We start from the raw sequence: 13,948 nt of genomic DNA, 5'->3' as shown, positions 1-13,948 counted from the left end.
TGACCGAAAGAGCCCTGTATCAAGCAGTACTGAAACTTCACCAGTCATACAAAGTTAAGCTCCTGTTGTCTCTGCATTTGCAAATCCTTCTCATATGTGCGCAGCTCTGAAGATTATTATTGCATTAATCAGAGCTTTAAGACATTTGGTTTCACTCACAAAACATAAAGACATTTGTAGCTGTCAAGAATCATTTCAAACAGTCGTGAGGACTTGAGGCATAAAGCATGTTTACATGTTGTTGGCTGATGAAAGGCTTGAGTGTGAGATCTAAGTAAGATATCAGTCAAGCAGGAAAGCCCTTGAAACTTTAACCCTCCTTTTGCTCTGTTCCTTTTTTTATGCATCTTTCTCCCCCAAGTGCCTCCTACCATTGTGGGGGGTGATGATGGGCTCACTGAGAGAAAAGTTGTCCTCAGTAAGCCACTGGTCCTGGAGTGTGAGGCAGGGGGTCACCCTCCCCCATCCCTCACCTGGCTGAAGGATGGAGTTCCTGTGCGTGATGGTGAAAGTGTCCGTGTTATCGAGCAGGGGAGGAAAATAGAAATCCTGTCAGCCACGGTGTCAGACTCAGGACATTATGTCTGTGTGGCTACGAGCATCGCTGGGGAGAAGGAAGTCAAATACGACGTCAGAGTTTTAGGTATAAAAACACAATAACTGTTGATATAATTATGTACTAACATGTACAGCACATACACACATTCCCTATGGTTTTATTCTGTCAATGTCACTGTCAGGCAGACTCAAACTAAGGAGAGTTGATGGGATAACAAGCAGGCTACCTCTATGCACTTAAGAACATGTAGTACCTTTTTAAATTTTGCAAAACATAACTTTTCTGGAAGGTTTGTTTGTTCATGTGCATGCATGTTGGGGCACTATAATCTTTCTAAAGCCTTGGCCTGACCTCATTGTTCTTTTCACATCAATTTCTTTGGTTGGTTCCAGTTAGTTTTTTACTCAAGCTGTCCTCATTAATAAAAACTCACAGAACAGTATATTACCAGCAGTTCTATACCTATAGTGGCCACAAATGCAGCTATAAAACAAGTGTTTTATTGCTGCAGGACATTTGTTGATGACCTGCCTTGGTCCATGTTAGCTCAGCCATACAATGATTGGTAGAGCAATATGGCTTAAGCTGTCATCATAAATCAGAATATTGTCTGTAAAGCACTCTCAATAAGGCTCCAAGATGAACGTGTTCAGTAAATGTTAGTACCTTGATTTGCTCATTTTTATTTCTACCTTTAACTTTTTCACAATCCTTATCATTAGATACCAGAGAAAAGCAGCGCTAGTGCTTTCATCTGGGCATGAAACAGCGAGAGCTATGTAATTTTCCCTTTTATGGCAAGGCACTTCTATGAGCGACCACAGGCACTCTAATATCTACAGCCTGTCATGATTAGTTTAGTCTTTAGTAGTGTGTGACAGCTGGAAAAGCATTGACGTTGTCGGCAGGATTCGAACCTGCGCGGGGAGACCCCAATGGATTTCTAGTCCATCGCCTTAACCACTCGGCCACGACAACTCATGTGAAACCTTAGCTGACACTGCTGTTTTGTGCTGACGACACCATGTGTGCATTCCACATGGGAAACAGACACCTGCCATTTCACAGTGGCTTTGCGTGACTGAAAGAACTCAGTTCAGTTCAAAACATTTGAACAGAGCAAGTCTGTGCATTCATTTTAATGTTTACTGATCTCTTCTGATATGGTTACTATCAGAAGCAGTAATAAAGAAAGAAAAAAAAAAGTAACAAAAGTTTCAAACTTGAACATGATATTATAATTGTTTAAACATTTAAAAACAGCCTTTAATTCATTATTTACATGGTTTTTCAGTCTCAAATATGAAGAAATTAGCCAAGTGTTTATTGTTGTTTTCAGAGTTGAATACATTGAAATGTTACATCAAAACGTGACATATATTTTCTGTTTTCAATTCTAGTTCCTCCTTTCATCGATGGAGCTGATGACGTGACAGACAGCACAGTAATAATCAACAGCCCTTTGGAGCTGGAGTGTCAGGCCACTGGAACACCTGCACCTGTTATCACGTAAGCTCTACATCTCATGCATACACTAACGAACAAACACACACATGAAAACACACGCATATTCACTGTAACAACAATTCTGTTCCAGGTGGTATAAAGATGGAAAACCAGTCAGACAGGGTGGGGGGTTGCGGGTGGCAGCCAGCGGTCGACGGCTGGTGGTTTCCCGCGCTCAGGTCTCTGACACGGCTCGTTTTCAGTGTGTGGCCACTAACGAAGCTGGAGACCACGAGAGGGACTTCAATGTGGTTGTCCATGGTAAAACATTAAAACACTTTGTCATTTGATTTGCAGTTGCAATTCATTCTGATGGCAAATGAACATGGTGAATAGTTGGATGCACTAAAATAAAATTGTAATACATGTCATTTATACTTTAAATGCAAGCTGCAAGGATGCTCCCACTTTGAGTAAATACCACTTTCCACCCTTTTGTAATTCCTTTTTTTCTAAATTTGCTCTTGTGAAGTGTTTCTAAGAAAATCATTTTCGTCCCTGCAGTTCCTCCATCCATTCGTACCAACGGGCCTGCAGAACGTTCAGTGGTTCTCCACAAGACCATCAGTCTGGAGTGCATCTCCAGTGGCATCCCTCCTCCCAGCATTACCTGGCTTAAAGATGCCCGACCTGTTGACACAACACGGGGGCACCTTAAGGTTGGTTTCCGGATTGACTGAATATGAATTTATTCCTTTTGATGCGACATACCACCAGTTTTAGGCTAACTGTTCACACAGCCTCAGATTGCTGAAATGCACCAAACGGTCACTGAATTTCACTGTTTGGATTCAAGGTTGCCCTTGGTCATCTAAATCACTGCAATGCAACACAAAAGAAAAAATAAAGTTACCACTCTGACTATTGGCCTGTGAGGTGTTTCTAACAGTAAATGTCTGTGTATACTCTTCCAACATGTAGAATATACCTCTATGCACACATTTTAACATGAAAAGTAATTTTCAGTCTCAACTCTGCATCCTGCGTGTGTTTTTGCTTGTTTCTGTCACAGCTGGAGTCGGCAGGCAGAATGTTAAAGGTCACAGAGGCAAGACTAGAGGATTCTGGGAGATACACCTGCCTGGCCACCAATGCAGCTGGTGAAGCCCAACAGCACATACGGCTCAGTGTCCATGGTAACTTAAAGATACACACAGTAATCTCTGCGTGTTTCTGTCCCTTTTGTCTCACTCATCTCCTGGTTTCTGTCATATATACCTCTCTCTACTGTCTGTGTCAAGGGACAAGGTGGGAAGAGGAGAATATCATCTGATAAATTGTTATACTTGTGTGTAATACTTGTGTGTCCTCCAGAGCCTCCCAGTATCCCCTCCTCTGGAGAGATCATCAACCAGACCATCCTGTCAGGCTTTCCCACCGAACTTGAGTGCAAGGCCACAGGCAGCCCATTACCTGGTAAGAAGGCTCAAAAACTTCCTCCTCCATCCTGCTGTGCTCACTGACAATCTCCAGGGTGTAGTTTCCTCTGACTGCTGAGTTGGAATTGTCTGTGCTGCTGCGTTCCTTATCTTGACCCATTAATAGAACAGCAGAAAATTGATCTCAGATGACTCCCTACAGGCAGCCTTTCTCTCCAGTGTTCATTACGGTTCATTACAGATAAGCAGTCGCTCTCCAGTGTAATTAAACACTCTTTTCTTGGGATGTTTCTGAATTTTACAGCAGATGTTTCATTCCAACAATCTAATGATCTGTGAAACCTTTGTTACATTTGGAAAATATTTTATTAGAAATCTATTTTAAGCTCCAAAAACACAGAGATCTTGTTTTTCAGCTACTTTACTTTAGCTTTGCATAATTCAACAATTAAAACAATAACATGAAAAATGCACATTAATATTATTTTTCATTGCCTTCATGCCTTTACCACATGCTCTCAAAATTCAGCTATCACTTGGTACAAAGATGGCCGACCACTGACAAGTGCAGCTGGGGTGACTATGCTGAAGCGTGGCCAGGTGCTGGAGATTGAACGGGCTCAACTGTCTGATGCCGGGATATACAGATGTGTAGCGGTCAACCTGGCCGGAGTTGCTGAGATATCCCACAACCTGCAGGTGTACGGTGAGTGACTTTTATATGGCATACATTAAACAGAGATTCTCTGAATCTTCATGAAATCAAAGAGAGGAAGACAACACAGCAATGTTTCCCTATAACTAGGAGATGACTTGTAAGAAGCCTTATCCACCTTATCCAACTTCATAAAAGTCAAGCAACATTGTAGAAATCCACTGTATCTGACTAGATTCTCATGCATTTATGCAATTACTCTAGACCATTTTGTGTTTTTTCTTGCAGTGCCTCCAGTCATCTCCAGCCGAGGTGGTACAGTAACAGTTGTGGTGAATGAAGCTGCCAGGCTCGAGTGTGAGGCCACTGGTGTTCCTGTGCCCAGCCTCACCTGGCTTAAAGATGGCAGCCCTGTGGCAAGTGTATCACATGGCATACAGGTGTATACACACTACTCTTGAACTCTGTTATTATACATTTTTGTTCAAGATAAACTGTCGCATAATGTCTCCTCAAATTGTGATATTTACTAAATAATTTAATAATACATTTACATTAAATGCATACATTACATGACATACGTCAGAGTGATAGTATTATAATGTAGGGTTTTTGATGGATTGTGTGTGTGTGTGTGTGTGTGTATGTGCGTGATGCGCTCTGGTCTGGTTTCTCACATCTTGCTGTCTCCCTCTCAGGTGTTGTCTGGTGGCAGAGTGCTGTCTCTAAACAGTGCACTGGTTAGTGACACAGGCAGGTACACCTGTGTGGCTGTCAACGCCGGCGGAGAACAACATAGAGAGTACGACCTGAGGGTTTATGGTGAGTAAGTTCAGCAGCTGTTAAATACATGTACGTGGTGTACATTCTGCTTACATACAACTGTAAGTATACAGTTCTGTATGTATACACATTGCAACATACTTTACTTTTAGGAGGAGACATTGTGAAAAAAGTCTTTTTTTAGTAATGTTTGTATTTACAGACATTTAGTTGCACCAAAGCAAAATCATTAGTATTTTACTATAAGAATATGAGGTAGAGTTATTGTTTTAGTAATTTTGAATATAAATTCCGCTGGTTCCAGCTTTTCAAGTGTGATTTTCTGTTTGTCTTTATCTTCTAGGATTGCAAACTGAATATATTTGTATTTTAATCTTGAGTATTTGTCATTATTCTAAATTTTAGACAACAAAATGTGACAAAACAATTAACCTATTAATTCAGAAAACAACTGACAGACAAATCAGCAGTGAAAGTTGCAGCCCCAGTAAGTTTTAATCCTATATTCTTACTTCAGGTGGTAGAATTTCCCCTTTGCTGACTTTTGGATTGCATATTGAACTTTTTATCCCAGTATTATAATATATTATTACTTTAAACGCTTTAAAATGAGCATGCATTTTGGGTTAGTTTAGTAGTAAAACATTAGCTCTATTAGGCAAGTTGTTGACAGGCACCGTTGAAAGAGCAGTACTTATAATTCCTCTCCTAAAGTCTTCTTGTTCATGACTTTGATGTCTTTTCCTCATTCCCCGTCATGTTTTACTAAGTCATTGTTATGGCCAACTGTAGTTTTTCTTTCAACAGAGCACCTGATCCAGCACAACACACGAATTGAATCAAATACTGGAAAAATATTTGAAAAAGGCCTTGAGCAAAACATGTGTGAGCAGAGGAAGATTGATTTGACTAAGTTTAGCATTTCAATAAACCTTGCCAGTTTCCTACACAGAGTTGAGCTTGATGACAAATCAGTTGTTATACAAGTCTAATCAAAGCTAATGTCACTGAGGGAATAGGAGACAAGGAGTTTGCATACATGGGTTTGTAAAGTCTGTGAGATTGTGTGTGTTTATCTCTCAATGCCTATTTTAACATCCACATGACATACATTTCCCCAGAAAGATCAAAAAGAGCGTGTCCGGAGAAATAAAGGCAGATTTGTTGTGGTAATTGCTACCATTCTTCAGCAGCTTCCTGTGTCTGGCCAAATACTGAGCTGAGAGCCTGTTTCTGTCCTTCTCCAATGTGCTTTGTCTCTCTAATACCTATAATGCAGAGGAGATGTTGTTTAGATAGATTTAGATGTTATATTTAAGGAGTCCAGTCTGCTGTTAGGGCAGAGACATTGTCTAACATAGGACGAAGACCTCCAGGCATCTCCTGAGTCGTTGTACCAAAGTTGTCAATTAACTTTTACTTTTTAACGTCTGCCTCTTTGTGGCTCAGAGGTGTGTTTTTTGGTCCCAGACATGTTTGTGCCACATGCAAATCAAGCCCAATTTTGTTAACAGGTCTCAGCAGCACTCATCTTTGGTTGTGATTATGCTTAGATAGTCACAGGGGAACATTGTTATGGGAATTTCTTTGCTCCTGAGTCATCATGCATCCCAGTGCATGTTAATCATTTCCATGGAGATCAGATTTCATGAAAATGAGGGTACTGATTGTTAATACGTCAAAAAAATGTTGAACTGGTTTAATGGTTCTGTCATACCCCAAAACAGAATTAGTGCTTAAAGAGCACCAGATGCCCAACTTAACAGAGCCCGTGAATCTCAGGAAGCAATTCATTTTTTTCCTCATGAGGTCATATGAGGAGTCTACAGCATTTAGAGGGGCTTAGCAGGATAACTTTCAACGTCAGTTAATGTAAAAGAACATGTGAATAGTATGTATTGGTGCCTCATTTAGTGCCTCATTTTGTATACATGGTTCTCTTTTCAGAGGACATGTTTGGTGATATAATCTATCAAAGAAACATGTTCAGTAGCTTGCCTCTTTGTTTGCCGCAGTGCCACCCAACATCAAGGGCGAGGAGGTGAATGCCACAGTGATGCTCGGTCGTCCAGTGGAGCTGCACTGCCAGAGCGATGCAATCCCTCCACCTACCCTCTCCTGGCGCAAAGATGGCCGCCCACTCTTCAGGAAGCCTGGTCTGACAGTTTCAGCCGATGGGAGTGTGCTCAAGGTACAGGTGGTGTTAGAGATTAGAAAACAATTTTGTAAATCTTTGTAAGAGGTGACACTCACTTTAGTCTCAATGTCATCAGTTTCTGTGGTTCCTCCTGATCGAAACTTTTGTACTCTTACTTTTCACCTCTTTGAATAAATGTCCTGTTCAAAGTATCAGAAAGTATCAAAGTTTTGTTACCATAGCTCATTATTTGTCTGTGAATCTAATTGTTAGGTCGTTAGCGCCCAGGTGCAGGATTCAGGCAGGTATTCATGTGAAGCCACCAATGTTGCTGGCAAAACAGAGAAGAACTATAACCTCAATGTCTGGGGTGAGTTTATCTTAATTTTTGGCTCTATTATTTCTTATTGCTCATGAGAATAAGTTTGTGTTTACTAAAAAGTTGATTCTGTTGTTGATTTTGTTAAAAGTTGCAAAAGTATTAACTGTGTTCCACAGTTAGTGTTGTATGTTTGGTTTTCTTTTTATTCAAAAGTGATCTAAACATTGTTGTTATTGTTATCCTCTTTGGGACCTGTTTAGTGTTATTCTTCTGTCACATTTTCTCAAACAGATGTTACAGCAGTGTTCTTGCTGTGTTTGGTTTTGTTAGACTCTCTTTAACATCGGTGAAATATTCAAAAATCTAGCTTGACATGTGAGCGCCTCCCTTTGGTGTCCTGTCATTACTGCAGTTTCTCCCAGTATCCGCGGCTCAGAGGAGGTGTCTCCACTGACAGTGATTGAAGGAAGTCTCATCACTCTGGTGTGTGAGTCCAGTGGCATACCACCCCCCAGCCTAACCTGGAGGAAGGACGGTAAGTGTATGTGAGTTTGAAAGGGACAGAGACACTCCAAATGACAGCAAGAAAGAAATATGCTATTTGGTCATTGTATGATGCATTGAGTACATGTTTGAGGATCAAATTTAACCTGTGGTTTGTGTGTGTCCCAGGTTCAGAGCTCAAGTCAGACCAACGGCTCAGGGTTTTGTCCGGCGGTCGCCAGCTGCACATATCCAGCGCTGAGAGGACAGATACAGCCTCCTACACGTGCACAGCCTCCAGCGCTGCTGGCACCACTTCTAAGGAGTATAGTCTGCAGGTTTATGGTACGTGTTTGCCACCATATCTGGGACACCTAGTGATCAAAGTTATTTTATAGGTTGGTCAAATTACTAAACACTTGTAAATAGACAACAGGAAGTGATGTATTTCACATGTTGGGAGGTAAGTGTGCTAAATATGGTAAGAAAAAAAAGGTCCAGTCCACAAAATGTGTCCTCTAATTTTAGTATTTTGGACCAGGGCTTAGAATGAGGGTAAGATACCAAAAGAATGCCCATTATTACCAAAACAATTAAGAGAGGCATGACATTTACAAATCTAAAAATGTTTGTATGATGTTTAAAATCTAAAACATCATGCAGACAGTTTGCCCAGCAAATTAGTTTGAAGCCACTCAGTATGAAATGATGTGGTACCGCTGACAGTACATACAGTATGTTGGCTGTGCTATACTCTAAGTGCTTAGCATCTCTCAAGGGAGCATGTGCATCACTCTCACTTGTTTTTCTCACTTCAGTCCGCCCTTCCATCAGACGCAGCGAGGGCGACAGTGATGATACTGTTGTGACAAAAGGAGGTGATGTGACCCTACAGTGTGCTGCAGAGGGTGTGCCACGACCAGCAGTCACATGGCTGAAAGATGGGCGGCCTATCACAGGCCAGCATGGTGCCAAGGTCCTGAATGAGGGGAGGCTATTGCAGATTAAAGATGCCAAGGTGTCAGACACGGGGCGCTACACCTGTATCGCTGTCAATGTGGCAGGACAGGCTGACAGCAAGCATGATGTCAGTGTGCATGGTATGGATTATCAACTGCTTTTTAAGTTGTTTTCTTTTTGTTATCTTTTTTAATCGCCAAGCTTCAGTTTGGAAGGTTACAGTTCATCTCAAAGTCCTAAATTATTTCTGTCCCTTTCTCCCATTCCCTCTCATCTTGTTCAGTCCCACCTAGTATAATTGGTCAGGCAAAGTTGCCAGAAAATGTGTCAGTGGTAGTGAAGAACCCAGTTGCTCTGAGCTGCGAGGCCTCTGGTATCCCTCTTCCTACCATCACCTGGCTAAAGAACGGTCGGCCAATCAAAGCTACCAGCTCAGTACGCATCCTCTCAGGTGAGTTTCTGGGTGGCTTTCTGACTGTCTGTCATGCTGTGGGGAAGACGTTCTTTAGATAAACCCAAGTTAAAAAATCTCACAGAATACGCAGTGTTTCAAGTTGAAATTGTTTTTCAAGCTTGGCCTTCATGCGTTATATATCATGCCAGATATCTTTAAAGGTCTATGAAATTCCTTCTTAGTTTAGATTCTCATTCGAACAGACGAAGAGAGGCAAATCAGCAAGAATTTGAAAGGCAGGCTAAATCTTCTAAGGAGTAACTTGAACTATCTTGCTTTATAGATAGTTTCAAAGGCCAGGCAGTTGCAATACATCACCAGTAATAAGATGTACCGTATTTACCGGACTATAGAGCGCATCGGAATATAAGCCGCAGATATATATACGTTGTGAAATGAGATATTTACACAGAAAGATTTTGTAAATGTTTATTTACATACCTTAATTGTTTCCAAACGGTGCCTGTAACACGGCAGTAAAACGGCTGATCGAACAAAACAGAAAAGTCATTAATGTTTTTATTCACCCTCCTCCTGTGCACTGAAACCGTCACTGAAACGTTAGCGAAGAAAAATCTATAGATAGATTAGCCGCATCGTTGTATAAGCCGCAGGGTTCAAAGCGTGGGAAAAAAGTAGCGGCTTATAGTCTGGTAAATACGGTAATAGGATCATTGCAACTGGGGCCAAACTCAACAGACAGAGATTTGAAGCAGTTGCTTCAAATAACAAGATGTATTTGGTTCTTCCTAATTCAATTGTGGCCCTTTGAAGTTAAGTAGGCTACCTAAATCACTCTGCCAAGTTGACATTCTTTTTTGGGAATTATTTTGGAACCAAATAAGCACCATTGTTTAGAAAAAGTTGACCATGTAACTCTCATAAAACAAAGCACTTGTAAAGACACTGGTGTGGTCAGAGGGGTGTGCTTATGTTGAGGTGTCTTAAAAAAGTGTATCAGTTATGTATACGATGTTTTGTTGAGGGTTAATTCAGTGAACTGCAGAATTCATATCGTGTCCATTTTTGTCACTTGTTTTCTCAGGAGATTTTCATGAACCATGTTAAGACAAAGTTGACAAAGACAGATGCAATTTGACTAGAATCACATTCAAGTGGTTTGTAAAGTGGTTTAAACAGCTGTAAACTGTCTAAATTCTTTGTTAATTGATCCAGGTTCTAGAGATAGGGACCATTTACTTTCAACAGCCTTCAAATGTTGTTTACACTTCCTTAGGATGTTTTCCTTTTGGGAAAAAAGGGCAAGTTAATGCTAACATAGTCTTTGAAAACATTCCATGATGACAATAGATAAATGATAGTAATTAGTCTATTTAATCCCCAGGGGGCCGCAGCCTGCGTCTAATGCATGCTGCAGTAGAGGATGCTGGGAGGTACACCTGTCTTGTGTCAAATAGTGCTGGAGAAGAAAGGAAGAACTTTGACCTCGACATTCTCGGTAAAGATATAATAAACATCTTGTATTTAAGTATTTTGTGAGATGGCATCATATTGAATGAAAATGTTTACATCAACTTCACTGTATGGATTAAAATCCTTTGTGGAGTGAAAATCTGGTGATATTGAATCTGAAGCAATGTAATGAACTTGTGAAAATGTGAAAGCTTTTTAATGAATGGGGGACAGTGAGAACCATGTAATTGATTTTCAGTCTAATCCGACAGTTCCTCCAAGCATTGTGGGCGAGGGGACTGTGGTGGATACTAAAGTGAAGGAGAAACACAACATTACTCTCACCTGTGAGGTGTCAGGTAATTAACACACTATCTTTATAATATATACATATCTACATTGACATCTAAACCATACGTTCTGCCTCTGAACCTTGATCAATCCTTAATGTAAACAATATGATAATTCCCCAGGTAATCCTGTACCGGAGATTAAATGGCTGAAGGATGGACAGCTTTTGGTGCCTGACAGACGCCACCAAGTTTTGTCTCACGGCCGTTTTCTCCAAATTTCTGGGGCCCAAGTGGCAGACACCGGCAGGTATAGCTGCCTGGCATCTAACAGTGCAGGAGATCGCAGCCGTCACTTCAACCTCAATGTCCTGGGTACAATTTCTAACATAATTTAAATTTTTTAATCAATCAAGGATCATTTCTAGAATTCAAAATATTTTAAATGGATTTACGTCATGTTTTAGATTTGATTGCTCAGCACTTCCTTCCTTGTTTTTTGCCAGTTTCTCCCACCATTGCTGGGTCAGGTCCTGACGGTTCTGCAGAGGAGGTGACAGTAACTCTGAGCAGCCCCACTTCTCTGGTGTGTGAAGTCCAATCCTACCCTCCTGCTCTCATCACCTGGCTCAAGGACGGCACGCCATTTGAGTCCAGTCGCAACGTCCGAGTCCTTCCAGGTTTGAGATCACATGCAGATAAGAGTCAAGCTGAACAGAATAGAGCAGTATGTCATTCATCGCTCATGCTCTCGCAGGTGGGCGAACACTGCAGATCCTCAATGCTAAAGAAGAGGATGCTGGGAGATATACTTGTGTGGCCACTAACGAGGCAGGAGACACGCTGAAGCACTATGAGGTCAAGGTTTATGGTGAGATTCCTGCATCTTTTGAAAACTGTATCTTGCTTTACCAGAAAAGAAAAGGTTTTCATATGAGACATTTCATGTGCTTACATGAGCAACTGAATATAACTAAAATCACTGATAATAATCATCAGTAATCTGATTTTTATCAATAGTTTAACTCTACATACAATCTGTATCATGAAAAATGATTGATGATCATATAAACATACCTATATACATATGTCAGTTCCCCCCCAGATCAATAAGAATGACATCCCAGGAGAAGGGCTGGCCCCCAAAGAGGTCAAGATCAAAGTCAACAGCACTCTGACCCTGGAGTGTGCAGCTCAGGCCTTTCCTTCCCCAGCACTGCAGTGGTATAAAGACGGACAGGTAGAAATCAAATTTGATTCCATGGGAGTTTATGGGATACGGGGATTAAATAATATAATATGTATTATTTATATCTTTCTAATTCTTTAAAATAATCTGTAAGTGCTACTTTGATTCTCTCCTCTTGTGCACTTTTTCCACCACAGATCCTGCGTGCAGATGACCATGTGTCCATAACAGCCAACGGTCGCATTGTTCAGATCAAGCATGCTCAGGTGTCAGACACTGGCCGCTACACCTGCGTAGCCACTAATATAGCTGGAGAGGATGAGAAGGACTTTGATGTAAATATACAAGGTGAACTGGGTTGACTGATGCCGATGTGTTGAGACTATTTGTGCATTTCATGGGATCAAAGAGCATTCTCGTACTGTTGTTTGTGGCTTTTCATTGTAATATTAAAACTGCGTAGTGTAAATGGTTAATACCTGCAAAATCATTTTCCCTTTTAAAATATTACCATTCAATTTAAAATCAATGCCTTTGAAATAAAAGCAGCAACAGCTTTGATTGTGTTTCCAACCACACTTCACAACAAGTTTCCAAAAATGCTCAAAGAAGGGTTATTTTCCTTTATCATATTTTTCCTGTTTTTCTTTTCCCTTGTTCAGTTCCACCTAATTTCAACAGACCTGGTGGATTTGGTGATACCACGTCTTCCCCAGGTTTTGGACTGGATGTTCGTGATGTGATACTCAACAATCCCATCTCTCTGTACTGTGAGACCAATGCTGTTCCCCCTCCAACACTCACCTGGTACAAAGATGGACAACTGCTGACCTCCAATGACAAAGTTCTGATCTTGCCAGGTGAGATAGACAAAGAAAACAGAAAGAAAGACAGGAAACAAGACAAAGGATGGATTTATACTAACCTTTCCTCATTTTATTCTCAGGGGGGCGAGTGCTACAGATTCCCAGAGCCCAGGCTGAAGACTCAGGCAGGTACACATGTGTGGCTGTCAACGAAGCAGGAGAAGACTCCATTCAGTACGATGTTAGAGTACTCTGTGAGTAAAAACGCTTTGTGGTGCAAAGTATCAGTCAGTTTAACAGAGCTGGAGCAAAAGCCCTTTTACGTAGAACAATTTATTATTGTGTATTTCTGTCCTGCAACAGTGCCCCCGATCATACACGGAACAGACAGCGATTCTCCTGATGAGGTCACAGTCTTAGTCAATAAGACTACCCAACTGGAGTGTCATGTCGATGGAAACCCTACCCCCAAGATCACCTGGCTTAAGGACAGCCAGCCAATCAGCTCTGAGGGCCCACATAGAATCCTGTCCAATGGGCGAACACTTCAGGTAACAACCAGGAATCACAGATAGTTGTTCTCAACACGGCTTATGCCATAGCCCATTTTTGTATTGAAATTCATATTTCATGATTCATTCATATCCTATACACAGAACGACCAGAAAATTAAAAACCCTTATACTGTGTAAGTAGGGCCATGCAATAAATAAGCAATTAAAAGCTGTTGAGACCATCCACTTATATTTAAATGAAAGCGTCCAGATAAATGAAATACACATTTACATCGGAAATCTCTGTCCCATTAAAAAGAAACGCTTTAATATGGTATATTAGGTCTGTTTACAGTAAATCTGTGTTCTTAGTGGGTTTTATGTTTCTCCGTCTTTCCCAACCACCAGGTGCTGACTGCTCAGGTATCTGACACGGGGCGCTATGTTTGTGTAGCTGACAACGTGGCTGGAAGTGCAGAAAAATCCTTTAATCTTAATGTTCATGGTGAGTTATATGT

The 13,948-nt window shown here is 41.0% G+C and overlaps 1 protein-coding gene and 1 non-coding gene across 2 annotated transcripts in view; one reads left to right on the top strand and one right to left on the bottom strand.

Moving 5' to 3' along the window:
* Positions 1-13,948, top strand: part of hmcn1 (hemicentin 1) — an 81,097-nt gene that overhangs the window by 47,582 nt on the left and 19,567 nt on the right. Inside the window, exons 32-57 of the mRNA XM_070831948.1 lie at positions 362-643; positions 1,960-2,068; positions 2,157-2,326; positions 2,570-2,724; positions 3,078-3,201; positions 3,380-3,481; positions 3,974-4,150; positions 4,388-4,539; positions 4,798-4,921; positions 6,898-7,073; positions 7,293-7,389; positions 7,754-7,876; positions 8,014-8,169; positions 8,643-8,924; positions 9,068-9,235; positions 10,584-10,697; positions 10,924-11,010; positions 11,125-11,316; positions 11,448-11,621; positions 11,699-11,812; positions 12,036-12,181; positions 12,328-12,478; positions 12,793-12,990; positions 13,077-13,190; positions 13,300-13,487; positions 13,839-13,935. Of these exons, the coding sequence (XP_070688049.1) occupies positions 362-643; positions 1,960-2,068; positions 2,157-2,326; positions 2,570-2,724; positions 3,078-3,201; positions 3,380-3,481; positions 3,974-4,150; positions 4,388-4,539; positions 4,798-4,921; positions 6,898-7,073; positions 7,293-7,389; positions 7,754-7,876; positions 8,014-8,169; positions 8,643-8,924; positions 9,068-9,235; positions 10,584-10,697; positions 10,924-11,010; positions 11,125-11,316; positions 11,448-11,621; positions 11,699-11,812; positions 12,036-12,181; positions 12,328-12,478; positions 12,793-12,990; positions 13,077-13,190; positions 13,300-13,487; positions 13,839-13,935 (3,972 nt within the window). The remainder of the gene's footprint in view (positions 1-361; positions 644-1,959; positions 2,069-2,156; positions 2,327-2,569; positions 2,725-3,077; positions 3,202-3,379; positions 3,482-3,973; positions 4,151-4,387; positions 4,540-4,797; positions 4,922-6,897; positions 7,074-7,292; positions 7,390-7,753; positions 7,877-8,013; positions 8,170-8,642; positions 8,925-9,067; positions 9,236-10,583; positions 10,698-10,923; positions 11,011-11,124; positions 11,317-11,447; positions 11,622-11,698; positions 11,813-12,035; positions 12,182-12,327; positions 12,479-12,792; positions 12,991-13,076; positions 13,191-13,299; positions 13,488-13,838; positions 13,936-13,948) is intronic.
* On the bottom strand, positions 1,456-1,537 carry trnas-aga (transfer RNA serine (anticodon AGA)). Its single transcript has one exon. It is a non-coding gene; the product is annotated as a tRNA-Ser (tRNA).

The sequence above is a fragment of the Pempheris klunzingeri genome, chromosome 6 (genome assembly GCF_042242105.1).
Source record: "Pempheris klunzingeri isolate RE-2024b chromosome 6, fPemKlu1.hap1, whole genome shotgun sequence".
In the NCBI taxonomy this organism is placed as follows: domain Eukaryota; kingdom Metazoa; phylum Chordata; class Actinopteri; order Acropomatiformes; family Pempheridae; genus Pempheris; species Pempheris klunzingeri.
The sequence above is the reverse complement of the archived record's forward strand: the minus strand, read 5'-3'. Positions and strand labels throughout refer to the sequence as shown.